Raw genomic sequence first — 27,597 nt, 5'->3', positions numbered from 1 at the left:
TTTTTCATTAACAATAATAGGTTTTTTTTCGTACTGGTCCCTTACATCATTAATATTTTGAAATTTTACATTCAAATTATTAATTAATCTTAAATCGTTAATATTTTAAGGCTTTAAACAATATTATTTCTTTGGAAGACAAAATGTGAAAACTACACATGGAAATATCCAAAAAAATTAATATATCATGATAATTATAAAGTTTTATGCAACCATGTTATAGTAAATAAATAAACTTAAAGTAAATAATTGTGATATTTGACTACGTACAGTACATGTGCATTCCACCTAGAACTAACTAAAACATTCATCTTTTTAAGTGGCTGTAACTTGGCTCAATAAATGAAGAATAAATAAGCATAATCGGCTAAAATAAATAAAACATCATCTTCGTCTGTATTACATATTGCATATATAGAAACATAAACAGATATTCGCAAGTCATATCCTCTTTCACTATATTGCATATAAAGAAACACACACAAGTATAAAATTCCCTTTCTTCATCCTTTCCCGATGAACAATAATCAGAAGGCAGCATGTCAAAAAATTACACTGTTTTACAATAAGATACACTGTTTTACAATAAGATACACTGTTTTACATTTCACCGGTGAGAAACTTTTGAGTAATATTCAAGCATCACCAAAAAATATTGCTTCGGTATGTCAAAAGCTGTGAGATATTGCTTCGGTAAATAAAAATCTGTATTGCTTCACTATGTCAAAATCTGTGAGATATCGTTTCAGTATATCAAAAGCTGCGAGAACAGCAAAAAGAACCCAAGGATTGAATCCATCCATCCCTTCATCTAAGTTTCCATTTCCTCTGCAAAATTAAAAATAAACGAATTCATCGTCAATTGTGAAATTATTACCAAGGAAATACAAACATTATGTGCTAAGTTGAAATCAGAAGTTTCCCAAAAAGCAGAATGTTAGGCACTCTGTGATGTTTCCTTATGTTGGCTTTCAATATAACCAGCAAAATTGACCAACGCGTCGCCGCGACATTAGTTTGAAAAAAAATCACAGTAAATAATGATTCAAACATTTGGTTTAAAAACATCGTACACCTAATAACTCAGGAAAAAATATAGCAAGTTACACTAAAATGTAACAACTCGTACCCCATATAAAGCTGCTGAAATACAAAGTGACTTCAAAATTAATTTGATTAAATCTTTTACGAATCGTTTTGGGAGTAGGTGAGCTGAAAAATAAATGGTGACGGGTGCATAGACAAATTACACTTTTTGAAAGTGACTGAATTTCGAAATAAATGGGGCAAAAGTTTTGAGTTCTTAGGGGAAAAAATCCGTCTACATTTTGCGATGATGTGACATTTATGAGAAAAAACCAAGAAAATAAATTTTGTTTAAAATTACACCTCATACCAAACCCCTTAAAACAAAAATATAGCGAGTATATAGCAAGTGAATGATATACAAACTTAACTCGAGTGTTTGTAGTCTAAGATGATTTTCAAAGTGGGTGGCTTTAAAAATAAATTGGGGTAAAACTTTGGTTTTATAGGCAAATCACCGTTTTTCGAAGTGGGGGATTTAAAAATAAGTTGTGATAAAACTTTGGCTTATAGGCAAGAGAGTCTCTGAAAGTGGGTGGATTCAAAAATAAATTTAGGTAAAATTTTAGCTTTATAGGCAAAAAAATCCCTATAAAACTTTAGAAATATGTGGGTCTAAAAACTAATGAGAGCAAAACTCTGGATTTATACGCAAAACCCAACTTAGGAAGTTGGTTGTTTAAAACTAACTGGGGCTAGAATTTGGGTTCATAGTTAAAAACCCAACTTTGGAAATCGATGGGAGTTAAAACTAAATGGGGCTAAATTTTCGTGTTTAATCTGCACATGGCAAAAGTAGAACACCTTATCCCTCTAATCCCAAGTGTATGACATACCATCAAACTGATTTCTCTTCTAGTCAAAGTTACCATACTTTCTATATACAAAAGTCATAGGGGATGCACTGTAGTCGTGTGTGTGTGTATATAAAAAGAAGTAGCTAGAGAACATCTTTGCTCTAAAGTTTTTTTTTTTAAATGTATATTCTTTCTTTCGGTTGTAAAATATGAAGGAAAGTTTAGGCAGACTGAACATCAAGTAACATTCATACGCTTAATTGCGGATAGACTCCCCTGTAGTATTGATGTTTGGAACTTACTACCTTTTAGCTTGCAGTTAGCAGGTAGACACCTTGAGTAAAAACTTTTTGACCTGAGGCTGAAAGACAGATTGTTTTTTGAAAAATCGACCTCCTGAACAAAGCTAGAGGGTAGCATGTGCAAAGCAATGATACCACTGGGGGTCTATCCGCAACTAATCCAAACTTACAAGAACCCCAAGGATCGAAATATGAGAAGTTTTAGCTAAGGACAAATTTTCAAAAACAACTTGTTTAGAAACTTAATTGTCAAAAACGACCTATTTCAAAATTATTTACCAAATTCGACCCAGTTTCAGCCAGTTGGCTGAAACTGGACCGAATTTGGCGAAAAAAGTTACAAACGTCACGGGACTTCAAGTCCAGTGAAGTTTAAGCCCGTCATAACAAATGTGATTAAGAGGCCCAAAACTTCATGGGACTTAAAATCCCGTAAAGTTTTGTAACATCGCCAACTTCACAGGACTTCAAGTCCCGTGGAGTATCAAGCAGAATTATTAGAGAGCATCGCTCTCTAGAATTCAGCATGCAACTCCAAGGACAAGTTCTGTGGAGTTAGGGCAAGGCCTATATAAGGCCCACCCACACACGCGATTTCTTATCGCGTTGACCCCAAATACAGTTACTCTCTCTCCCCTTCACTACCAAACCAAACCCTAGACCCTTTCTCCTGTCGGCCCCCACCGTCGCTCCTACCACCGCCGCCTTAGACAATCATCACTGTCCGTGATCGATCCCGCTGCCGTCATTGCCGGAGTTCACTAGAAATTAGGACATCGATAAATTTTTGAGAAAATCTTTTTTTTTTAATTCTCCTATTTTTTTATGTATTCTCACTATTTCATGCTAATAACTTGTTTAAATTTAGATTTTGAAATAAATTTTTGAAATTATGAATTTTGTGAATAAAAATTAAAAAAAATTTGTGTATGAAGTTAGAGGAGAAATTATCAAAAATTGTAAAAGTTAGTGTATTATAAAGGTTTGACAAATTTGTGTATGAAGTTAGAGGAGAAATTATCAAAAATTGTAAAAGTTAGTGTATTATAAAGGTTTGACATTTGGTTAAAATTATGGATGTCTTAGTGTATTATAAAGGTTTGACATTTGGTTAAAATTATGGATGTCTAAAATCGATATTAGAGGATTTAAGGGTAAATAATATTTTTTGTGTTTTTCGTGTAATATTGATATTGGATTTTATTACACTTCAGAGTTAATGATGAACGATCGAATCGTAATTCTTTATTCATGTGATGGAAAGATTAACTATCTCGAGAATAATATGCCCGTAAATGAAGGAGATGTGACGAAGCCGTTGTTTATATCAAAATCATGTACTTTCGATGAATTGGTTAATGACTTACACAAATTTACATTAACAAATTCACGTGAGTATCACCTCAACGTTATTTACAATTATCCTGTTACGGATAACAGAACAAGCGGCATTCAAATCTCAAGTGACTACGATATGAGTGTTATTGGAATATTACATGACGAGAAGCGTTCGATGGAATTATATATTGAAAAGCATCACAGAAATTTGGGCATATCGGTGAATCACGACGAAGTATATTCTCCCATGTTGGAAGACCTTGAAGTTGACTCCACCCGCAACAAGATGTTGGATGGATACAGTCACAATACTTGAGCGATCCTTCGCTTGTGGGCACTTCAAATGTCTTCGATGATAGTGCTCCCCATCAAGATATAATGCCTTTCACAGGAGTGACGATAGAAGATGATAATGCAAGTGTCGAATCCGAGGATGATGATGAAGAGGATGGCTTACAAATCAATAGCATGACGTGTTTGATAAATCGTGATGAAAGGGACAACCAATATATTGATAGATGTTACTCTAACAATGAGTATATCGTGTTAGAGGATCTGTCGCCCGATGAATTTCATGGAGAAGAATGGATTAATAACTCCACGATGGAAAGTATTCCTATCGGCACTAATGCAGTTGGTGATACACAAGGCGAGGACTTCTTATTCAAAAAGGACGATCTATTTAAAAGCAAGGGGAAATTGATTTATGCGATTCGTTTGTGGGTCATCCAAAAAATATCAAGTTTAAACAGATAAAAAACAATGCAACAAGCGATAATGTAGTTTGTTTTTACCGCAAAGATGACGAAGAAGAAGATAGTGGTGGGCACAACGACAACAATGCAAAATATTCTTAGAAGCTTAATTCACGCTTGGGTGTAAGAGTAGACGGGCAATTTAAAATCACACACTACAACGAACTTCATACATGTAGCAATCCTCGATTAGAGATGAATCATAAGCATGTGTCCGCCTCTTTCTTATATTGATTGATAATACCTAAACTAAGGGAGAATCTTAATCTAAGGCCAAAGGATATTCATCTTTTAGTGCATAAAGTGACAAACTAGGATGTATCATACAACAATTGTTGGAATGCTCGGAGGAAGACGATGATAAAATTATTCGAGATTGGGACAAATCTTATGAGATCTTACCACATTATCTTGAAACACTCAAAAAAAATTTGGGGACAGTCTATGAAGTATCATCAGACCCTGTTGATGGCGAAGATATATGGTTCACAGGTGTATTTTGGGCTTAGGCTTTACATTGAGGGATTTAGATATCGTCGTTCTCTTCTTAGCATTAACGGCACTCACTTGTACGGTAAATATAAAGGCGTTTTGCTTGTTACAATCAGAGTAGACGCAGATGACGGTTTATTTTCTTTGACGTTTGCAGTGGTTGAAGTTGAAAACACTAAAATTTAGGCATGATTTTTTGCATGCATTAGATATCATATCTCTAGTGTGCAAACACGGTAGATTACATTCATATCTGATAAGATAAAAGGAATTCTAATAGCATTCCAACGATATTTTCCGTCGTCACATCATCATTGCTATTGCTTGCGACATATTAGGGACAACTTCAAGAGGAAGCATGAACAAGTAAAGCTTCAAGATCTTCTTTGGCAAGTTGGCTGTGCAACGAAAAATTTAGTTTATGAGCAACAACGGGAGAGAATTAAATTTATTTCACGAGCTGCACATGATTGGATCGAGACTAATTTGGGTCCGAATAATGTTAATAAGTGGGCTTTATATGAAGATGATGGAAAACGGTTTTATTGATACGGGTGTATCTTCTCTGTTTTGGGAACTTAGCGATCATCATGGGAACTTGAGGATAGATGATTCTCATGGCAGCTTGAGAATAGAAACGACGAATGGAAACGGCGAAAATCAGGAAATAACAAGTCTGGCAAACTGGCTCTGATCGGTCGACTGATGAACAGTATCAGTTTGGATTCCTAGCCTGTTTCGGTTTTTTAGGGTTTATATATATCTAAACTCTATTGATTCGAGGTTCCTGGTGAAAAATCTGAGAGTTTGGAGAATAGAGAGAACTGTTCTTTATTCTAGAGAGATTGTGAGGAAGAGATTTGTAATCTATTGTTCTTCATAATCTAGAGAATGTATTTTCCTTCGTCATATTAAATTGTTCGTGTTTTTGCTATTTTCTTCACAAAGACATCTTTCATAATTCCGCAATTAAATGTGCTCGCCCGGCGACTCATATCAAGTTGGTATCAGAGCAATCAAATCCTGTGAAGGGCGTATCCTGCGTATGGTCATTACTCGATCGCAATACAAGAAGCTAGTCGAGATTCTTGTTTCTTTGGAAGAAGTCCAAAAATCAAGAAAGAAGATGGCAAATAGCAACAATTCATCACGACTTGATTTAAAGGAGAAGCAGATCGAGACAATCAGTTCGACTCTTACGAAGCTCGTTGATCTCATCCAAGGAGGTGACAAGAAGGTTGAACCTACAGCGGGTCCAAAGACGCAACCTATAAAATCCAATGGAGAAAGTGAGGAGATAGATTTTTAAAGAGGACGACGAAGTTGTCAAGGCTGTTCCACATCAAGGAGGTAAGGTTTCTTATCAGAAATATGAAAATCGACTTCAGAGTGGAGATTCCTATTTATGATGGGAGTGTTGACGTTGAGAGGTTAGACGACTGGATCGAGCGTCTAGAGACCTATTTTACTATTTATGACTATTCGTCTACGGAGAAGATCGTCTTTGCGACACTGAAGCTTTCCCGACACACGCTGAAGTGGTGAAAATCCTACTGCAAACAGAAGAAATTTGTGTCTTGGAGAAGGTTCAAGGATCTGCTTAGGAAACAATTTTACCCGATGAGATTCCTTGAAGAACGTTAGTACAAGTGGCAAGGCTTGCGCCAAAAATTCAATCAAACCGTTCAAGAATACAGTACAGAATTTTAGCAACAGGCTATGGTCCTAAATATTACGACGAATGAATACTCTGTTTTTATAAAGTATATGGCGGGTTTGAATGAATACATTCGGAAAGAGATGAAGTTATTCATGGTTGAGTCGATTACGGAGGCTAGCGTGAAGGCTATTGCCATTAAAAACAAGCAAAAGAAGAGCAACGACACGAAGGGAGATGCCAAGCAGGCTGAAGGCAAGTCTAGTGGTTCCCAACCTAAGAAGGAGAAGAAGAAGGACGAGCCAGGAAAATCAGGACTGACTTGTAGTCATTGCAAACAGACAGGGCATGTCATTGAACGATGCTAGGAGAAGTACCATCACCTCAAGCCGAAAGGATTGAAGGAGGAGAAGAAGGCATACGTGATAGCGCAAGGTCTGAAAAAAATCTCAAGTATGACAGAGCCCAACAACAGTCTCAACCCTATGACAGGACAACAGGTCGTGCGGGAGGACGAAGACCCGAGAGCAGCTCTTTGTTCTCAAGTTGTTAGTGAAGATCAGTTTGGTAGATGTCATTGTTTGCGTCGGGAACGAGTTTCATTGCAGCTTTCATTACAATCGTTTTGATGGAAGCAAAAGAGTGGGCCTTACACTTGTAAAACTTATCTTTACAACAAAAACAAAATAATTAGGGTGCTCCCTAAAAACACACGCAGAAACTCCTATTTAGTAGCCTCTATTTGCGTGGGATCTTTGTCTGTACCGGGGATACGTAATCCGTAAACCACCAGTTCAACGATCCAAGTTGGACGTGAAGAAGGTTTGATGTTGATGTTTCGACGTGGAAACAAGAACAGAAATAAATATCTTAGCAAAGTAAGATAAATATTCTTCTCAAGATCAAATCAAAGTTTGAAATTGAGGAAACACTAAAGGGCTCTTGAGATTGCTTGAAAGTGGTGAAGAACTCTCTTTTGTGCTCAAAGTTCGCCAAAAGCTCGTCTCTGCTTTCAGATATTCTTCCTCTCCCTTTCACAAGTGCGTAAGGGAGGTATTTATTGCATTTGGAAGCCATAACCATCGAAAGGGAGTTGAAACAACTGATTAACATCTTCCCTTTTAGGCGAGACAGTGTTTACTGTCTTGGCCAAAGGGGTGGTTCCAGTCAGTTTTGTAATCGTCGTCCACTCTCTTAAATTGCGTTAATTGCCGCATTTTTCGAAGGTAGTGGGTGTAGCTCTCGTCTATAATCGTTTATGCACGTTTCCCAACAGTTATGGAACCAAATGGACCCCACAAAAAGTCGTAAAAACCGTCAAAAACTGGGGTAACTGTCTCACTATTGGCGTGATAGCGTATGTCGTCTCGCGGTGCGAGACGGTGTAAACTGTCTCGCATGCGAAACGGTGTAAACTGCCTCACTAACATGAGACGGTTCCCAGTCTTTTTCGAGTGTTGTTTTGCTATCTTCTTCGCTTCCTTGCGTATTGGATGATTTCCTTTGACTTAGATAATGACGTTTTTCGTCTTCTCTTCGTCTTGAACTGTGTTTGAGACCTATGAGTAATTTTTAACGCCTATAAATACCCCCTTCAAAGTTTGCAGCCTCCTCAGTATTTTATCAAGGAGTCTGAAATATTTTGAACAAAATAGGCTCATGCTTTCATTCTCTTCAGTATTTTATCAAGAAGACTACGTAAAAAGACCCGTAGGTGGTTTCAGTGCCTTGACTTCTTCTGTCTTCAGGCTCCTCAGTATTTTATCAGGTAGTCTGAAATACTTCTGGTATTGCGGCGTCGTTGACCATTGTCCTTCAGCCTCCTCAGTATTTTTTCGGGTAGTCTGAAATACTTCTGATATTGCGACGTCGTTGGCTATTATCGAAATCTGTAACTAAATTTGATGTGTTGATATTTGAATTAGCTCGTGTCGTTGAGTTGACGTTGAACTGTCATCTTCGTTAAGAGTTTGTAGCTGAGTTGTAGTTGAACTCCCAGGGGTAACTTGGGAATATAATCATCTTGAGTCAAATCTTAGTGAAACTGCTAGTGTATAGCAGGGCGTTGGCTTCTGTTTCGATGTAAACACAGTTTATACTCATATGTAGATGGAGTCGTCACAGTTTAAGCTCTTAAGGTGTTGGAGCACGAATAAACAGTTTATACTTATGTACTCATCGAAGTTCAAGGAGCAGTTTAACCTCGTATACCAGTCGGAGGATCACGGAAAAACAGTTTATACTCGTATACTCATCGGAGTGTCACGGAGAAACAGTTTATACTTGTATACTCATCAGAGTGCATAAAACAGTTTAACCTCATATACCAGTCGAAAATTTATGGAGAAGTAATTTATACTCATGTACTCATCAGAGTTTAGAGAGCAGTTTAACCTCGTATATCAGTCGAAGGATCACGGAGAAGCAGTTTATACTCGTATACTCATCGGAGTGTAAGGAGCAGTTTAACCTCGTATACCAGTCGGAGGTTCACGGAGAAGCAGTTTATACTCGTATACTTATCGGAGTATAAGGAGCAGTTTAACCTCGTATACCTGTCGGAGGTTCACGGAAAAGCAGTTTATACTCGTATACTCATCCGAATATAGGAAACAATTTAACTTTGTATACCTATCAGAGGATCACGGAGAAGCAGTTTATACTCGTATATTCATCGGAGTGTAGTGAACAGTTAAACCTCGTATACCTATCGACGGATCACGGAGAAACAGTTTATACTCGTATACTCATCGGAGTTAGGGATGGCAATTATGGCCCATGCCCAATTGCCCGCCTGACCCGCCCGTTACTTGGCCCGCCCAAAGTTCACTCATTTAGTTAAATGGGTCTAAATGGGCGGGTATCTATTCAAAAGAAAATAAACAGGTGTTTAATGGGCGGGCAGGTGCCCGCCTTAAACCCGCCCAGGTGAAAACATTCACTATTCCACGTTCTCTCTCGTTCTCGCGTCTCTCATTTTCTTCAAAATCCCACGATGACGGCAGCAGCTCGAAGAAAACCTCGAGGCGGTGGCGACGTCATGGACTCGATCTACTCTGTCGTCGCCCTCGTTCTCATCCTCGTCGCCTGCGTCGAGCTCGGCGACGCCGCCACCACCGTCGAAGTCTACCGCCTCATCCAGTACGATATCGCCGGATCTCCCTTCGGATCGAGGCTCTCCGCCCTCAACCATCACGCCGGAGCTTCTCCGTTCGATTCCGGCGTCAATCTCTCGAGAACCGTGCTGATCTTGCCTGTTCGGGACTTGAATCTCACTTCTCTCAAAGGTAGAACTCGTTTACGACCCCGTCTCCGACCTCCACTCGCTCCCCGACCTCTGATTCCTCTCCCTCTCCGGCAACTTCCTCTTTATTCCTAAAATTTTCACTAAAGATGTGATCTTTTCTGTTAATAACCATTGTGTTTTTTAGAGAGATCGAGCTGCGTGGTTGATGAGAGGCAAGGATCGGTTTGTCGACTCCGTTGCTGAGAATCTCCTAGATCGCCTACAGGTAATTTAGAATGGCAAGGATCAGTTCCCTCTTTATTCCTAAAACATAATTGCTTGATATAGTTTGGGTGGTCATGATGGGAATTTAAAGGGGTAAGTAGATATTATTGTTAGATATGCGGATGTGATCAATTCAGTTGTGCTTCAGGTGAGGAATTGGTTATTCTTCTGTCCTTTTGCTATTATTATGGTCTATGTGTAGCTTTAGATTGAAGTATTAAATATGTTATGATCCAATTGGTAGATTTTACCCTTCTATACACATGTTTGCATGCCAATGAAATATATTATGAAAATTATTATCTGCCTCCTTACCTTGATATTTTGATAGTTTTGATTCATGTAGCTTGCGTTTGAGACTTATCTGCAATATAGCTTAACTTTATTCATGGGTGTGGAGATTAATTAATTAATTTAATTATATGATTTGTTTTCCCTTGTTTTAATTTTGTTTGCAATTACTACTTTTTAAGTTTTGAATATTTCTAATTGATATCCATTAATTGGACTTTGAAATCTCTGTTGACTATTAGTTGCAGATGAAACACAACTTGGAATAATCACTTTTTATCTGGATTCTGTAAAACAAGTAAGAGTATTAGATCACAAAAGAAGGAACTTATGCTAGAACCACTAACAGTACCATCAATGGCCATATTAACTAAGAATCTTTGTGTCTTAATATATTTGATAGATTTTCTGGGTTAAAGACAACCAACAAATATGAAGTGTCATGTTTTCTAAGACGTGATTAATGGCCATATGATATTATGTTAGATTATTTGGACATCAGAACTTCCATTTTGATAATTCGTGGTCGAAGAGCAACATATGAAGTTGAAGGGGGCTAGCTGCCAAAAACAAGCAAAAGAAATAACTACTACACCTCTCTCTCAAAGCCTCAAAGGTACAATGATTATGCCAAAAACAAGCAAAAGAATTCTAAGATTATGCAGTTTGATTTAATGTTAAGAAGGAGGTCAGAAATCTTGTTTTAAATAATTGGCATATGGGGTTCCATTATGAAAACATGATTATGGTTTGAGAAAGTTTTGGACTAATTTTCTTAATCAGCACAAGAAGTTGTAAAGGTCTCCTATGTGTCGTCTCTCAGATTACTGGAATTGGCTCAATTTGGGTTCCTTGTATTAAGAATTGTGTTACTCGGAGATTGATTTAAAGATTCAAATAAATTTCCTATCAATTGAACTTTCTCAGGAAATTCTGAGAAAGCTCTATTGTTTCTCTAATTTTACTTGTAATGTGCCCTTGAAGATTTCCTATCAATTATGTTTATCATCTTATAAACTCTAAGCTCTCTGCATGGTACTAAGCTCTCCCTTCGTTCCCCCGACAGAATTTCTACAGGCTCTAGCAGAAGGTATAGTTCTCTCTTTGAACAAAATGGTGATTAATTTGATATCAGAAAATTTGAGGGTTTTTAGTATTACTCATACGCCCTGCATTTGCACAAACAAAATATGAAAGCGCTGCATTTGTGTTGAATTTCAGCATTCAATTCTGAAGATTGTTTAAGGATGTTTTCAGTTAGTGTAATTTTATCAAAAAGGTTCTGGTATGGTACTATTTGTTTGGCGCTATTACAATTATTTGTGTCTTGAAAATCTTTTGGTATGAAATGGTCATGAATTGATTTATTTGAGTATCTAACATTCATTCTGTTTGATATAAAACAATACAGTTCTGTTTCAGCACTACTATCAGTACTAGGGTAGGAAAATTACAGTTTAGTTACATTTGCATAATTTCTTATGATACCTGATATCTATAAGTTCTATCTTAATCAATACAGAGCAAATTTTTTTCAGACGTTTGCAGCTCCTTTCACCAAGAGGGGTTTGCTGCTCAAGTTCTTGATACTCAGAGGAGGCTCCTTGCTCGCGTATCTCAGCTCCACAGCCTCAGGCGACATACTGCCCATTAAGAGAGGGACTCAGCTCCCACCGAAGCTTTAAGGTTTGCCACTTATTTATGACTTCATGAACTTTAATTATGGAATAATTCAAGTTATCATTTGTTTTCTTTAAGGTTTGCTGGAGCTGCACATGCTACTGATTTTGGCCATTGTGTTACAGTAGAATCTAGTCATTCACAATATCTAGTTCCGAAACCTATCCAGATTTCACAATATCTTATACTGAAAATTAGGAACATTATGCTAGTTGGAACTTGGGAGTCTAATTTCCTTCATATCTTATGCTAGTTGGGTAAACACATCCGAGAATAAAACCCAAAAAAAAATCAGCAACAACCAAGAGGAAAAAACTATGTAGCAAAAGGATTATGAGTATCTGAAGCTCTTTTTATTATGTTGTGCCTGAACTCTGACGACCATGCACTGTAATCAAATTATTCACCTTCCTCTTATGTGTTTCATTATTATGACAATATCATATGTTTGTGGCAAAATTAACTAATTCTATGGATGATTGATGCAGGGGGAAATATTGAGGTCTCTATGGTTATTTCGGATTCTAACCCTTGCTATGAAGACGCACATATGAGGCTTGCTGCAGTACTCTTAATGTTGCTATTGAGTCCAACTGAGTGTTATGTTTGTTTCCTGTTCTTTTCTTTCATCTGTCATGATCTTGTTCATGCCTGAACATTTGAAAGATGGGAAATAAGTGGACTATGGTTGTGCTACTATTTTGTTTATAGAGTTTATCAAGTAATTAAGTAGATTGTCCTTACTAATCGTGATCGTGTTGCTGATAGTTATGATGGCATTTATATCAAGTTATTGATCTTATACAGATCCTTACATACCTTGTGTTTTCTATCTTGATTCATTTAAATATTCTCGCAATTTTGTTGTTATTGATCTTTTGGTTTTGGTTTGAAAATCTGAGGTTAATTTTGCAAATATGTGAGCTCTGTACTTTTATCCAGGCTTGTAAATGGTTCAATCATGAACTTGTTTGCCTTTGTTTGTTTATCTTTGTTTATGTTCCTATACTTGTTGGTATTTTATCAAAAGCCCTAACAAGTTTGCAAAAAGCCTCCAAAAAGTTTGCAAAAGGCCCACAATAGTTTACAAAAAGCCCCCTAAAAGTTTACAAAAAACATCCTAAAAGTATTATATACATATAGCTACTATAGTTAAATGGGCAATTGGGCGACCCGTTTATTAAATGGGCGGGCAAAAACCCGCCCATTTAGAAAATATTAAATGGGCCATAAATGGGTAAATGGGCAAAACATGCCCGCCCATTTATGGCCCGCCCATTTAACACCCAAACCCACCCATTTAACATCCTTAATCGGAGTATAGGGAGCAGTTTAACCTCGTATACCTGTCGGAGGATCTCAGAGAAACAGTTTATACTCGTATACTCATCAGAGTGGTTGAACGAATACGATGGGAATCATAAATTTCTTCCCTCGATCCTTCGTCATTACGCTTTGACCCACTTGAGGAAGCAAGCCGTAACACGAAAGATGTCGTGGCGCTTAACAAAGGATCAGGAGCGAGCTCACTGTAGTTTTGTCACTCAGAGCAAGACTTCGAGCTCGAGCGATCGGAATTCTATCTAAGGACTTCATCTTGGTGTGTTGGGACAGGATGAAGTGCCGCAAAATGAGTTGCTGGTAAGAGCGACCTACTTTGCAGGGTCTCCTTGATGCAGAATAAAAAATTTAAGGGATGCATGACATTAATGCAGGTTTGGTCATGAGAGCGCATCTATATTGGACGACCTACTTTGCTTGTGCATCGCGATCTACAGGGCCATTTTTTTTTAGATGCAGGTATAATTATGTATAAATTTTATTCATATTGAATTTGTTCTCATATATTCTTTATGTCAAATAGGTATAACACTAGGTACTCTAAATACAAAATAGCGACTAGACATATAGAGTTTTACCGAAATGAGCTTGATGGCCCCAACACCAACAGATATATAAAACTTAATTCATTATTAATATTTTAATTTTGTTGTAGATACTGATAAAAGTTTTTTTAAATTTTAATTCAAGTGGACGCCTTATTCTCCGTCAAATCTCGGTAAGCATACCCTTGCACCTATTTGTTGAGATAGCTGCTTTGTGGAGAGCCAAAGTCTCATTGATATGTTGGGAGATTGTACAGATGCATGTCCTAGATCGTGTTACGGTAATTTCTTCTCTCTCAGCATGTGTCGGATCCTATTGAGCAAATCGATCGTAGACGACGGATGACATCGCATCGTAAGGACTGAGTCGTATTCCGTACGGTCTACATAGATAGGTAGAATTTCATACAGGATGAGAGAATTTCAACTGATGATTATACCACATATATGCGTTGGTATTAGAATATCACAGAGATGGATAAAACACGACCCACAACCAGCAACTGGATACGTACCACGCCCACCGATATATAGTTACATCCTTAGTGCCATGATCGAGAGAAATTATGTAAGTTTTTAAACTAAATTAAAAGGCAACTCTTTTTTATTAAGATATTATTTGCTAAGTTGCATATATATTGATTAACTCACAGATCAATACTTTTGATGAGATTGAGACTGATATAAATGAGCATATCAATGACATTCAGGATCCGATGGTGATAAGGATCTTCAATAAGATCAGACAGAGAATAGCAAGCGTATTTCATAAAAATCATGTCGTCGAGTTTGCAAGCCGTGAGGACAGGTCACGCCAATTTGGTCAAGTGTACATGCGACGACGTAGGACAGGTCAAAGGACGACGCGTGATGATGGAACTGGTACTTCTCATAGCACGGCGTATGCTGATAGAGCCGATACTTCTCACACACCCAGATACTCAGATCATCGAGGCTCATCAGCATGGACAGAGTGGGCGAGGATAGGGGGAAGAGTGAGAGGAAGGGGTCCGAGAGGGAGAGAAAGAAGAGGACTTTTAGGATGTATGTGAATTTCTTTTGTTCAAATTTGTTACTTTTGTGAATTTCAAGAACGATATGGTTAAATTGTTCAAATTTGTTACTTTTGTTGATCGATTATTGTTTATATATGTGATTTTCGTGAGTATTGTTTAATTCATGGTTGAATTTTATGAATATTGTTGTAATTCAGTATAAATGTGATTTTCGTGTGTACTACTTGATTCATGTATATTATTGTGAAGTGAATTGAGGCGAAAATATGTGTATATTGTTAGGAAATTGTTTTCATGTATATAAAAAACATGCACACATTCTATGCATGATTTTGTAAAACCTGCAACTCCACGGGACTTTTGCAGGCGGAATTTCCAGAGAGCATCGTGGACTTTTGCAGGCTAAATTCCAGAGAGCGATGCTCTCTAGAAATTCCGCCTGAAACTTCATTGACGAAGTTACAAAACTTCACAGGACTTCAAGTCCTATGAAGTTTTGGGCCTCTTAATCACAACATTGGTTATGGCGGGCTTAAACTTCACGGGACTTGAAGTCTCATAAAGTTTTATAACTGTTTTCGCCAAATTTGACCCAGTTTCAGCCAACTAGCTGAAACATGGTCGAATTTGGTAAATAATTTTGAAATAGGTTGTTTTTAGCAATTAAGTTTCTAAATAGGTTAGTTTTGAAAATTTGTCATTTAGCTAAAATAGCTACTTTTTTGTGGCGTGTGTGTGTGCACGCACGCTAAATGAACAAAAAATAAGTGCTCGCAAATACATATCATTATGTTTCAAGTTCAAACTGCTTTTTCTTACTCGGGGAAAGATATGAAACTCTTTAATATACCTTTAGGTAAGGGATCTTTAGATCCACAACTGTCAGACTCGTCAGACTTTGTCCCCTCTTCAACATCATTGGCTTTAGATTTTCGATTGTCACAACTGTCAAATTCGTCAGACTTTGTCCCCTCTTCAACGTCATTGGCTTTGGATTTTCGATTGTCACAAGAGTCAGACTTTGTCCCTTCTTCAACATTTTCAGTTTCAGATCTTTGATTGTCAGACAAGTTGGACTTTGTTTCTTCTTCAATATCATCAGATCTGTCCTTGTCCTTGATCGTTCCACGATTCCTAAACCAAAACAATAAACTTATTTAACAGGTAAAAATAACTCCAGCATGCAAGCATTAGAAAGATAGATAAAAAGAGATTAATTTATTTAATATTTTTTCCGATATCATAAACATTTTTAAACAAGAAAAAAAGGAGTCATTCACAGATCACAGTAAGTGGGCCTCAAATAGAAGCAATATTCGTCATACATCAAGCCACGTCATAATTACCATTTACCTCCTTCAAAGCCATGTCAAAATCATAATGGGTATGCTATGTAATTTGAAGCTTTTCTAAACATATTAACACCACCTTCTAGGAGTGAAGGAACATTTCAGTTTAAGCATCACTAATTTAAGTTAAAAGCTAAGGGGAAAAAGTGATGTCTATCATCACCATAAATTAAATCATTAAATATTACGACTTATGTGGGATCATGGTGGACAGAGTGATTGTCATTGGAATAGCCGTCATATACTATATGTGGAAACATCCAAGTTGGTAATGCCTTCTGGATGATGAATACATGAACATATTGACATTTATACATGTCATGCACAAATAAAAATTAGTGGTGCGCTTATTAGAGAATATCTTGCAATTATGATCAATAACAAGCATGACTAATGAATTGAGGAAAAGGTTGAAAAAGAACAAAGAGTATTTGGATGATTGTATTTACCTTACTGAAGAAATATACTTCTCGACTACTTTTTCTTCCTCTTCATTATAGAAGAACCACTTATCTTGCCAATTTTCAAGTTCTGGATAAAACAAGTGCACATGAGTTTTTATGTGATTTGATGAAAGGAAGACTAGTTGACAATGATAAAAACCTTGAAGTATAATGTTTGAACGATTGTTGTAGACGTTCAATTTCCAGAGTATCTGCCGATCGCTTCCCCGAACAACATAGTCAGTTCGCACAGCATCAAATCTTTGATTCTCTATTTCCAGCGTATATAAAAATAAATAAAAGAAGCTCAAATAAGTAGGGTCAATAGAGCAATAAAAAGGCAACAATGGCACTCGCTTAACTGTGACATGACATTTATGTAATTGTGTCATTGCACAATGGAAGTCATAGTTTAAGAGAAATTTTTATTTATAATTGGATTCACAAACAATTGTGAATTAGCATCAGGCAATATTTTCTGCATTCCACAAAGGAATATTTGCTCGCAACAACGTTGTATAAATCAAAGATACACTAATTAGTGAAACTTATTCTTTCGATTTCTATATCAATACATAATTGTAGCTAACAAATTAAACAGATTTGTTAAATAAAGTAGTAGTTTATAACCACACCAGTTATATGGGTGTTATTGTAGTTCGGTGAAGTCCTTTGCATTCACGCAAGAGATATTGGCTCAATTCTGCTTGCACTTTAAACATGGCTACTTTTCAAGGGAAATAAAGGAGGGATAAAAACATAAACCAGTAGTAAATTCGACATCATGAAGCCTGCTCCCAATCAAAATGGTAGCAGCGCAGGACAAATAAAAACTTGACCTCCCATCAACTCTCTAAAATGGTCACCAAGGAAATTAGGGACAAAAGAGAAGTGCCTATAGACACTATAAGGCAAATTGGAGTAGGAGAACCAACAAATTAATAATGCAGCAAATGCTCATGGAATAAACCTCCAAATCTCCTACATTATTGGAAAGTCTCGAAGAAGAGGGATGATGATAGATTATTTTGAAAAGCCTAAAATCAACTCCAAGGAATAGAGAACACTTAAGGAACCTAAAAATCTATAAAATATACTGATGAAGATTAAAATTCCATAAAGATAAATTTTGTATGTGTTGAACAAACTTCAATAAGCTACTATCTACATCATGTTAGCAGCTTAATGAATCTGTAAATTCACCAATAAATTGTAGTCCGACTTGATTTATAACATTAGGACCAGCAATTGATTTGATTTATACAGACTCTAAATTTCCAGTATTGCTCGGAAGATAAAATACACAAGAAAAACAGAACCACACTAATAACTTAAACCATCTAAACTTGATTAAGATATTTAATTACTACCAAACAAAAATGGTAACTCTGAGACTCCTAGCATTCTATATTAAAACTCATCCACACAAAGACACACACGCACACATAGGAAAAATGTATATTGAACTGATAGCTCATCTTGCAAAATGAGCTATTAACTAAGGTCAATAGTGTTTAGGCCCACCTAGTTGATACATTGGATGGGTATGAGGTCTTGTGTTTGTGAGTGAGCAGCTCATTTTGCAAAATGAGTTGTCAGCTCTTAGAATGGGCTGCTGGTTTCCATCGAGGAAAGGGTCAGCAGTTCGACTGAAAAAATTTATGTAGTGGGCCTGTTAATAACACCACCAAGAACAGTGTACCAACTATTAAAGCTAAGCGGTGACTTTCACAGTTGGACTCTGGTGGCAGCGAAGGAGCTTCCACTATTGAACCCACATCACGAGTAACGGGAAGAGTATGAGCGAGAGATGAGTATGCTTGGTACTAAGAACAAGACTAGTGCTTGGTCGTGACGTGGCCAATTCTCATCCTTCCCATTTGAAAATGGTCCCACTTGTTTACTCACCCATTGAATGAGTGGATGAGAAATGGTCATCTCACTACAGCACCAAAGTTGGTGCTTGATAGCAAACATACCCATATTCCATATATATGCACACACACGCACGCGCGCACGCACACACACACACGCGCACGCACACACACGCACGCGCGCACGCATATACATACATACATACATATATGTACACACACACACACATACACACACACACACAATAGTACACTACGCAATTCAAATTTAGGATGAAAAAATAACATATATAATTGAAATCGAAAGACTGATTATGAATTGCTGCTATATCGAATTACTTGAATGAGAAATATTAATTTAAAGCTATCATTAAGCCGCGAAAGTTGTCCTAGTTTTTACCTAATTAGTGCCATCCTACATGGAAATTTAATCTACATTGCACAAGCATACATGTTACTAATCCAAATCATGAATCTGGCTATTTAATAACTAAAAAGCAAAGAAATATAAATTAATTGATACACTTAGTTAATGATCACATTTTGCTTCAAAATTTATACTTGTGGTTTTCAAGAAAGAAAACCACTGGCTTGAATATTCAGGCCTATAGGTTTCAATAGTTTATTTAGTTCAAATTCTCATCACAAGATTTTGCTTTATATTAATGCTCTGGTTTCTGTTTCTGGAAGAAAAAAAATCAAATTCGGACTTTGTAGATAACAATTTGCTTTGTTATCATTATCCTTAAAATTTCATGCCCAGAATTGTATATATTTGTGAATGCATATGTACACGTGATGCTACATGCCAGTTACGAAAGCCTCCAGCCTCCAGGTACAATTATCTAAATGTACCACTCACAGACATTGATACTAAGCCTATCCCTGTACCATGTAGCAGTCAGCAGACTCAAACAAAAGAAGTAAGGCAGGTAAAAAAATAAAGGAAAAACAAAAATGTCTATTCCAACAAAGCGGCGATCCTAAGTGAAATTTTCCCATGCAGAATAGTCCACTGCACTTTGCAAGTGATTCAATTGGCTAATCAGCTTCCAATGCCAATTTTGGCTGAAGGTCAGTATATAAAATGATCACGTAGCCAAAAGGGTTATGCAAGAGAAATTGGGAGAGGCCAATATGGAGTACAGGGAAGGGACTCGTATGAAAAATAAAAGAAGCATAATTAGCAGAAATCTGGGAAACTAACAACTCAATAACAGGCAACTAAATCTGGCCAGGAAGGCCAGAATCAACTACTAAATGAGCAAAAAAACCCATTCATCTTGTGTACATGATGCCTTAATATGATTCAATCATTAGTTGGCAAGGTTTTAGGACATAACTTTGAGATTGCAATCACAGAATCTAAATATGCATCAATCTTTATTTTCGTTATAGGGTCTACTTTAAAAATTACATATATATAACTGTGTTCCTTATAGCCTTATAGGTATAGGGATCATTGTTGTTGTCATCATCTAAAACCTTCATCTATCAAAATATAGTGAGCTATATGGATAGGATTTACATCCGTCAGGTTGACCCAATTAAAAGTAATGAATATGGAACTCTTATAAATCCTTGAGCAGAATTTCCCAAATTTTCAGAAAGGTATAGATATTATTTTAAACTTACCTGTAAACCACGCATCCGATTGTTTTTTGTTTGTATGGCCTGCCTCTATTTGTGTCCACTGTCCAATTATAGTCATGTTACTGCTTCATCCTCATCACAAAAACTCCCCATGACTGGATTTTCAAATATCGTATGTACTGGATTTTCAAATATTGTCTTCATCACAGAAACTTACCTGTGAACCACCCATCCAATTTTGTCTTCATCCTCATCACAAAAACTCCCCGTCACTGGATTTTCAAATATTGTGTCCACTGTCCAATTACAGTCACATTGCGGCTTCCACTTATATAACTTATTATGGTAAAGTTTTAAGGTGTCCGGGCCGACGATATAATTGTATGCACTGGATAATTACTTTTATTTATCGCAAATTGTTTTAATTACGATATGTTTTGAAAAAGGTAAATATGGACATTAGAAATTCTACATGAAGGAACATATTGAAAAACATCATACAATTACCTTTTCTTCCATCAAATCATCTATAACCTCTACGGTGTTTTAAAAACGGCCAAAATGTCCGATACGGCAGCCAAAACATCGTTTTATAGAACTTGCTATAACAAGAAAGGTTTATATTTCATTTATCTTTTTTGGGAAACTATCAATGATAATAGCAACCTTTCTAGTATACCAAACTTAATTTCGGAATTTACCTGTCGTAAAAATTAACCAAATAGTGTCATATGGGGTTCTACTCAAAATTTTGTTTTAAAAGTTGGTTTGGGTTTACGACTCAATTGAGCTGGAAGCAAAATTCTAAACCTTCGATTCTTCATGTCCATCACTCCTTTACTCCGAAAAACATGTTGCAACCAGTTCCCTCTATATCCATCTCTCTCGATCTCGAATCCTCCTAGATGTATCACCCTAAGCCACTTTGTACCTTGAAAATATCTTATTTATATAATTCAATATTTTTATATGTTTATGTTTCATTTAGGACATCCATGCTATGCATCTACACGATCGAAACTCGAAATCAGTATGAGTGGCAGGAGTCGAAAATTTTCCATCCAACATAACTTCAATATCACCCATCCAAATGGAGTGAACTACGCAAAGTGATGTGCTAACAATAATTATATCACCTTTCTAGTCACTGTTATCTTCTAGTCTTCTTCAATGAAAATGAAGTAAACATTGTCATTAGATTAAGGTTGTGCACCCGCAATGGGTTTGACCAGACACACTGGATAATATATTAAGGGATCATAATGCATGAAGCTCCTGCCTCTGGCTATATTCACGGTTTGGACCACTTCGAACTACTGTATATAGCCTTGGCACTTTTACCCGCAAGAGAAAATATTGAGCTACCTAAAACCTCGGATGATTTTTAAAATATCCCAAAGATTGTGTTCATACACATATTGGCAAATACCTACCCACACCCTGCATCCCAACTAATTACAAAACTATGCGTGATAATTTACCTCTCCTAATCTATAATCGTACTTAAACTCTTGCTTATTTTATTAGCATGATCCCAACACTTGGATGATCTCCTTTTCATATCCCTGCTTCACTAACCGCACCCACCCCCTCTATCTTCTCATTTTCAAGATAGTGTACAAAGTGTCTAGGTATTACTATAGTGGTGATGGAACGAGTATGGGAAAACCATAGCAATATAAAGAAAATAGTGGACCTAAATTTGATTGGGTTTGAGTGTGAATCATAAGAGTAGACCACAAGAAACAAGGGCATTTATCCTTCTTCATGACCGTGAAGAATTTATTTACAAAATCATGTAATTTATAAATTACTTCACAGAAAATTTAGTTGATTTTGGATCGATGAAAATTTGTATCAAATTTTAAATAATTAAAGTGAGTAAAAAATATGTATAATCTTCGATTAGTAGAGCTCCCTTAGCTCTTTTTTTTCAAGTGTGGGTTGGAAACATAACACCGAATTTGAAACTCATTAAATGGAGATAGGCATATTCATCCCATTGTTCGACAATTTAGTATGTTTTCTTAATGCTATGCAAGACAAACGAAGTTAGGTTCCTATTTTAGGCTTTAGCCACAGACTTGGACCATTTAATCAAAATACACTTTTACCATCTATGGTCCTTTATAAATTTAATGGTGCACAATGTACGGTCGCTCCAATCTAGTAACACAAGCTGACAATCTCCAATGATGATCTCGATCTTTGTTCTTTGATGATGCCAACTTCTAGTAATTTTTTGCTTAAAGAAAGTTATTTCATAAATAATCTTTCTTCTTCTCTTCCTTCACACTAAACCTTCTCTTCCCTCCTCATGCATCTCCTCTTTCGCCACCTTAATTCATTGTCATTGCATCTTTCCTTCACACATTGTTTGTTTTTCTTCTACCTCTAGTTTTCCTTGTTCCCCTTCTACCTTCATTGCTTGTAGTTGTTGGTATGCTAATTCTATTGTCGCTTTTTCTATCTCTACCAATCTCATCCTTCCTTCTCTCTTCCACTAATGTTGTTGCTATGATAATGTTGTTGTCTATTACTTTTTCATTCTTGCTCTTCTTTCCTGGTCATTCTTGTTTTTCTTTCTTTGCTTTGTTGCTAAATTGGTCATCACACATATGCAAATTCGACATGCATGTGTATGTGCTCTTATTTAGATTCTATAGGTAATGTAATTGTTCATTGATGTGCTTTCTACTATAAATGAGTAGGTAACATTGGCCTAGATTTCATATTTTCAAAATTTGATATTCATTGTACCTTGCACCTCTGGCTTTGAACCCACTTTGTCTTATGTACTTGAAAGTGAGCGACTTGCCTAACCTTGTGCTTTACATCTTGCCTTGCATCTTGGATCATGTGTGCCAAGGATTTTGTCCCTCACAATTGCACTGTGTATTATTACAACAATAATAATTTCTATCTCCATAATCTAACTGAATTTGTCACAATGAATTGTTCTAACAAAGACCATATGTGCTCTTATGATTCACAAGTGATACATTTCTACTCCGACCAATCATAACTTCTTTATTTTGGGTAACAAAAAATAAAAGGTATGTTGTAAAAGGTATGTTGCAGACATTTGAAAAGGTGTAAGAATCACCGAAGTAATGACTAAACCCAATGACTGTATAAAGTAAGTAAAGAGAAAGGATACCGGAACAAGAAAGCACTAATTTCAATTGTCTCAATCACTACGTTATAATGAAGGGGAAAAATAGATTCAAGACGAGACAATAAAAGTAGGTTAGAGACGACTCAAGAAATATCTAAGGATTTACCTTGGAAATATCTAAGGATTTCTCTCTCCCACTTCTTTAGAATTACCCAAATTGAATTATTGGTACAAGTAACTATAATTATTGATCGAATGTTTATGTTTTCATTTCTTTTTAACTGTATAATTTTGATACATTGTTACCCTACTAATGTTTTATTAAATTTAAAGCAAATGGGTAAATTATAATTTTAAAATGATTTAATGTGAATCATGATAACTAGTTGTCAACAATAACTTATTTATTGTTTCTACTTTTATTTTGTTCTCTGTATGCCCGGAATTTCGATAGGAAAGTACACATTTTCCTTAGTATACAAATTAATTAACCATTTATGGCAATATTAGTAACAATGCATCACAAACTCTTTATTAATGGATTTGTGAGGCTTTATTTTCCAAATATCAACACAACATAGGTCTTAAGCATCAATCCATGAAATGATTTTTAGTGTTTCTAATCACTCCGTACATGTCAGATTTAACCAAAGATATCAACTGGGAACTCTGTACGAATTACAGTTAACTTTATGGTTATTTAACTCGCCGTATGTTCTATTGCAGATTCCATTTCACTTATTGATTTAAAAGGATATAAAATGACTTGTAATCAGTTCTGTTAAGCTCTTATTTTACACTCTCACAAAGGATATTTTTTAGTTTTGCTTTATATAAGACCCACATCACAAGAAGAAGCCTCAAAAAGATTAAAAAAGAGGGAAGGATGGTAAAGCCAAACTTCCAGTCTAAAATCAAAAAATTTAATAACATCATATCTCACTAGTCACCAATTGTAACTTACATAGTTACTTAAGCTTCGATGCTTCAATCAAATTGCCAATACACTTATAGAAATATTAGACGGAGTTAACCATTAAGCTAGGTACTTTATATGAAAACAAAGCCATGTAAAGAGCTAATCTTTTAAGCTGATCTAACTACATCTTGCAGAAGAAGCCTTTCAGATTATTTGTACATGCAGCTCAACACCATTAAGTCCAACCAAATTAGATTGTTAAATGAATAGTACAAACAAATTTACTTATTGCTAGAACAAAAGGCGTCAAACTGATAGATGAACAATAGAGCTAAGATAGTCGTAGTTAGAATTAAGGAAAGTAATTTATTCAACTAACTGAAAGACAGAGCAGCATATAATTTGGCAGCATACTCTTAGGTACAAGTGGAAGAGACGAAAGAACTTCAGCATGCACTCCATCTGCCTCCGCCTGTAATTGTGAAACAAGACTATCAGACTCAGCTAGTGAAACTGGAGTCCTCTCTCTATCTAAAAGCATAGCTTTGGCAATCTCATCCTTCATCTGCTGTTTTAAAAGCTTTTCCTGTAAAAAATCAGATATTAGAGAATTAAACTAATAAGAAGAAAACAAATATTATAAACAGTTTCCACAACCGAGAACCTTTTTCTTGGCAGCGAGGACTTTTTCTTTGTTTTCTTTCCTTCTTTCTTTGAATTTTACTGCCACTTTATCTATCCAATTCCTCAACTCTCTGACCAAAAAACACATGATGAGAAATTATGTGCACAGAATTATGATGAGTTAACTAATAGGTACCACTTACTCTGTGTAAAGAACCTCATCACAAAGAAAATTTAATATCTTCAATTTCGTTGATGGTTCAAGAGCATCATATCCAGCTGATCCATTGTCAAGAAAGTTCAGAGGCAATTCCGCCAAGTTGAATTCAGATTTCTCTATGCAACTTTTAAGTGCTTGCAACCATGCATCCCCTCTGCTAGGTGATAATGTGAAGACCAGTCAGACAATTATCAAAAATAGATATGAACTGTACAACAAACAGAAAATGACATCAACATTCAGAGAAAACAAGATGTGAGGACCTATACTCTTTTTTCATGTCCATTCCCATTAGTGACAACAATTTGATATTGAATTCAACATGAGTTGAGTATGTTCCATGACGCTTGAGACGCCCTCTAGTTAAATCTCGGAGAATGCACTCAGGCTGCCCTTTCTTTACATCAAGAACCTAAAGTGAAGGAGATTCATTAAAGAAAAGGACAACAAGGGAATTCATATTATACAACCGCAACTGTAATGGAAAACATCAGAGTAAAAATATCAATTTAAAGAAAGCTGATACCAATATTACACCTTAATCACGTAGTTTTATTGTCAGCTATACGATTTTTCCCCCTTCTAATTTTAAAAGAAGGAACAGTTGAACATTTAACAAGTCAGTCTCTTATCTAAAAGCTGGGATCACTTAAAAAATAACAGGGAAGAACCTTTCCTCAAAGGCAACCATACATAATCAGAACCCAGTTTTCAAAGCTGTTCAAATCAAAAATTCAAGTGTAAGCATAGTGCTTGTACGTTAACTAAAAGAAACTTCAACATATCCTATAAATATTTTAAACTACCAGGCATCCATAATGGCCTCAGCAAAAAAAAGTGGAGAATATACCTCAGAGAATGAATTGCAAAACTCCAAGAACTGCAATGCAGCTCCAACGTCCTGCACTAGCAGTTCAATGCCAGAAACCTCAATCAATGGACTGCCTTGGGGAAGTACAATGTCTTCTCTGATAGTTTTATTGTGGGCTTTTGCTGCAAGTTTCTTTGACTTCCGAACTTTCTTTAAGTGATCTACTCTCATGTTACCATTGTTATCACATTTCAAAGGATTGGATTCAACATTTCCATGACTTTGATTGCCATGTTCTTTATCAACGCTACTCTTCCCTAACTTTAATTTTTTTGCCAATCCCTCTTCTTTTGGTCCAGCTTCATGCTTCTCGGATGGTTGACTTTCCTTATCATGACTTCTTTTTGAAGCCGAAGAGCCCTTTCAAAACCAAGTACAAAAATTAAAGAGAACTAAGATGACAAACTCATATACTTCTTCATTCATATGAACCATAAAATAACAAGGACTAAAAAAATAACCTAAGCTAATTAAAAAAACATACCTTGTTAGAGATGGCAGATTTCAATTCTGTACTCTGGGGCTCCAACTTTTTCGCGCCTTTGTTATCCAATAACTCATGGACTGAACTGAACCCATTTGATTTGGCGATGTGGGTTAGTATTCCAGTTGGCTGGAGCCCTTTCTTTTTCCTGAGAAATCCAGACTCCAAATTAATTCAAAGTATCTACAAACCAAAAATCCTTCAATATTAATTCATACAAAGTTTTAAAAAGAGTTACATGCAAAAACTGCAATTGCAAACGCCGCGACATTTGGGGCAAATCCAGTTCTCTAACTTCCCCACTTCTTCCGCATTTTCGCCGTATCTAAACACCCAAAGCCCTCAAATTAATCAATCAAAAAATTCTAAACAAAAAATGGAAAAAGTAGAGAAATCAACAAAAAAAATACCTATTCAAAAGACATTTGCGACAAAACCTTAGAGTACACAGCTTGTCCTTCTTTAGCCGCTTACAGGAAGCGGCAAAATCCCTCATCTTTTGCCGACACTGTAACCATACATAACAACCCAAATCTCATAAGATGAATAATAAAAAGTGAGATTTTCTGAACGAATCGAACTTAAGTTACTCAATTATATTGTGACCTCAACAAAGAGAAAGATGGTATTTTGCAGCATGGGTTCATGTTTTCTCTTGGTAATTCGAACTAATCACCAGAATTAACCACAAAAATCAACAAATTACGCTACATTTTCACATGGGGCGTGCTGATTCCAAAAGAAAACTAAGAAAAAAGATTTAAAAAAATACCTGATGGCAAGTCTTGCCATTCTCAGAATCGCAGATCCGCGCTCCTTTGACATCAACGCCAGGATTATTGGCACTTTTCTTCTTCTTGAGAGAGAGAGGAGGGTTCTGGCTACAGCTCGCTTCTCTCTGGCTGCTAATCTCAGCGGCAGATATCTCAACAGCAGGGTTCTCAACGAGAGCCATTGAAGCTACAGAGGGCTTTGGTTCCAGACAGAGAGAGAAGGTGAGAGATCTGGGGATTGAAGAGAAGGAGAAATGAAACGAAGGGACACGGATTTTTTTTCTGTATAATTTTGGATGGGTTTTTGAAGAGGGCGCGAGGAATTTGAAGGGGTGGAGGGGGAAGTGAAATTTTTTCGGGGGAAATGGTTTCCAAGTTCGGGCCTCTCTTTCTACAAGGGAAAAAGCCTATGAATTGCACGGAAACAAAAGGGGTTGATTTCGAGCACTGTACCGAGATGATTTCTTGCGGCTGTAGAGAAAACGAGGGTGTTTTACATGTGAGCAAATATAGACGAC

At 36.4% G+C, this 27,597-nt stretch overlaps 2 protein-coding genes across 4 annotated transcripts; one reads left to right on the top strand and one right to left on the bottom strand.

Moving 5' to 3' along the window:
- LOC109829199 lies at positions 434 to 27,565 on the bottom strand. 2 transcript variants are annotated; one of them, XM_020396355.1, is made up of 13 exons: positions 27,079 to 27,565; positions 26,717 to 26,814; positions 26,545 to 26,631; positions 26,307 to 26,454; positions 25,802 to 26,182; positions 25,215 to 25,363; positions 24,935 to 25,105; positions 24,772 to 24,862; positions 24,522 to 24,693; positions 16,764 to 16,874; positions 16,610 to 16,691; positions 15,662 to 15,945; positions 434 to 828 (listed from the first exon to the last, which is right to left on the bottom strand). In XM_020396355.1, exons 1-13 carry the CDS (start codon positions 27,259 to 27,261, stop codon positions 812 to 814), a joined length of 1,974 nt encoding a protein of 657 aa, XP_020251944.1. In that variant the 5' UTR covers positions 27,262 to 27,565; the 3' UTR covers positions 434 to 811. The 2 variants fall into 2 exon arrangements, with proteins under 2 accessions (XP_020251944.1, XP_020251945.1); XM_020396356.1 differs by having other exon boundaries at positions 25,221 to 25,363.
- On the top strand, positions 9,249 to 12,739 carry LOC109829200. Of its 2 annotated transcripts, none has more exons than XM_020396358.1 (4): positions 9,249 to 9,767; positions 9,859 to 9,939; positions 11,752 to 11,915; positions 12,399 to 12,739. In XM_020396358.1, exons 1-3 carry the CDS (start codon positions 9,423 to 9,425, stop codon positions 11,881 to 11,883), a joined length of 558 nt encoding a protein of 185 aa, XP_020251947.1. In that variant the 5' UTR covers positions 9,249 to 9,422; the 3' UTR covers positions 11,884 to 11,915; positions 12,399 to 12,739. The 2 variants fall into 2 exon arrangements, with proteins under 2 accessions (XP_020251947.1, XP_020251946.1); XM_020396357.1 differs by having other exon boundaries at positions 9,253 to 9,767; positions 11,768 to 11,915.

This window comes from Asparagus officinalis, chromosome 1, assembly GCF_001876935.1.
Source record: "Asparagus officinalis chromosome 1, Aspof.V1, whole genome shotgun sequence".
Taxonomy (NCBI): Eukaryota; Viridiplantae; Streptophyta; class Magnoliopsida; order Asparagales; family Asparagaceae; genus Asparagus; species Asparagus officinalis.
The sequence above is the reverse complement of the archived record's forward strand: the minus strand, read 5'-3'. Positions and strand labels throughout refer to the sequence as shown.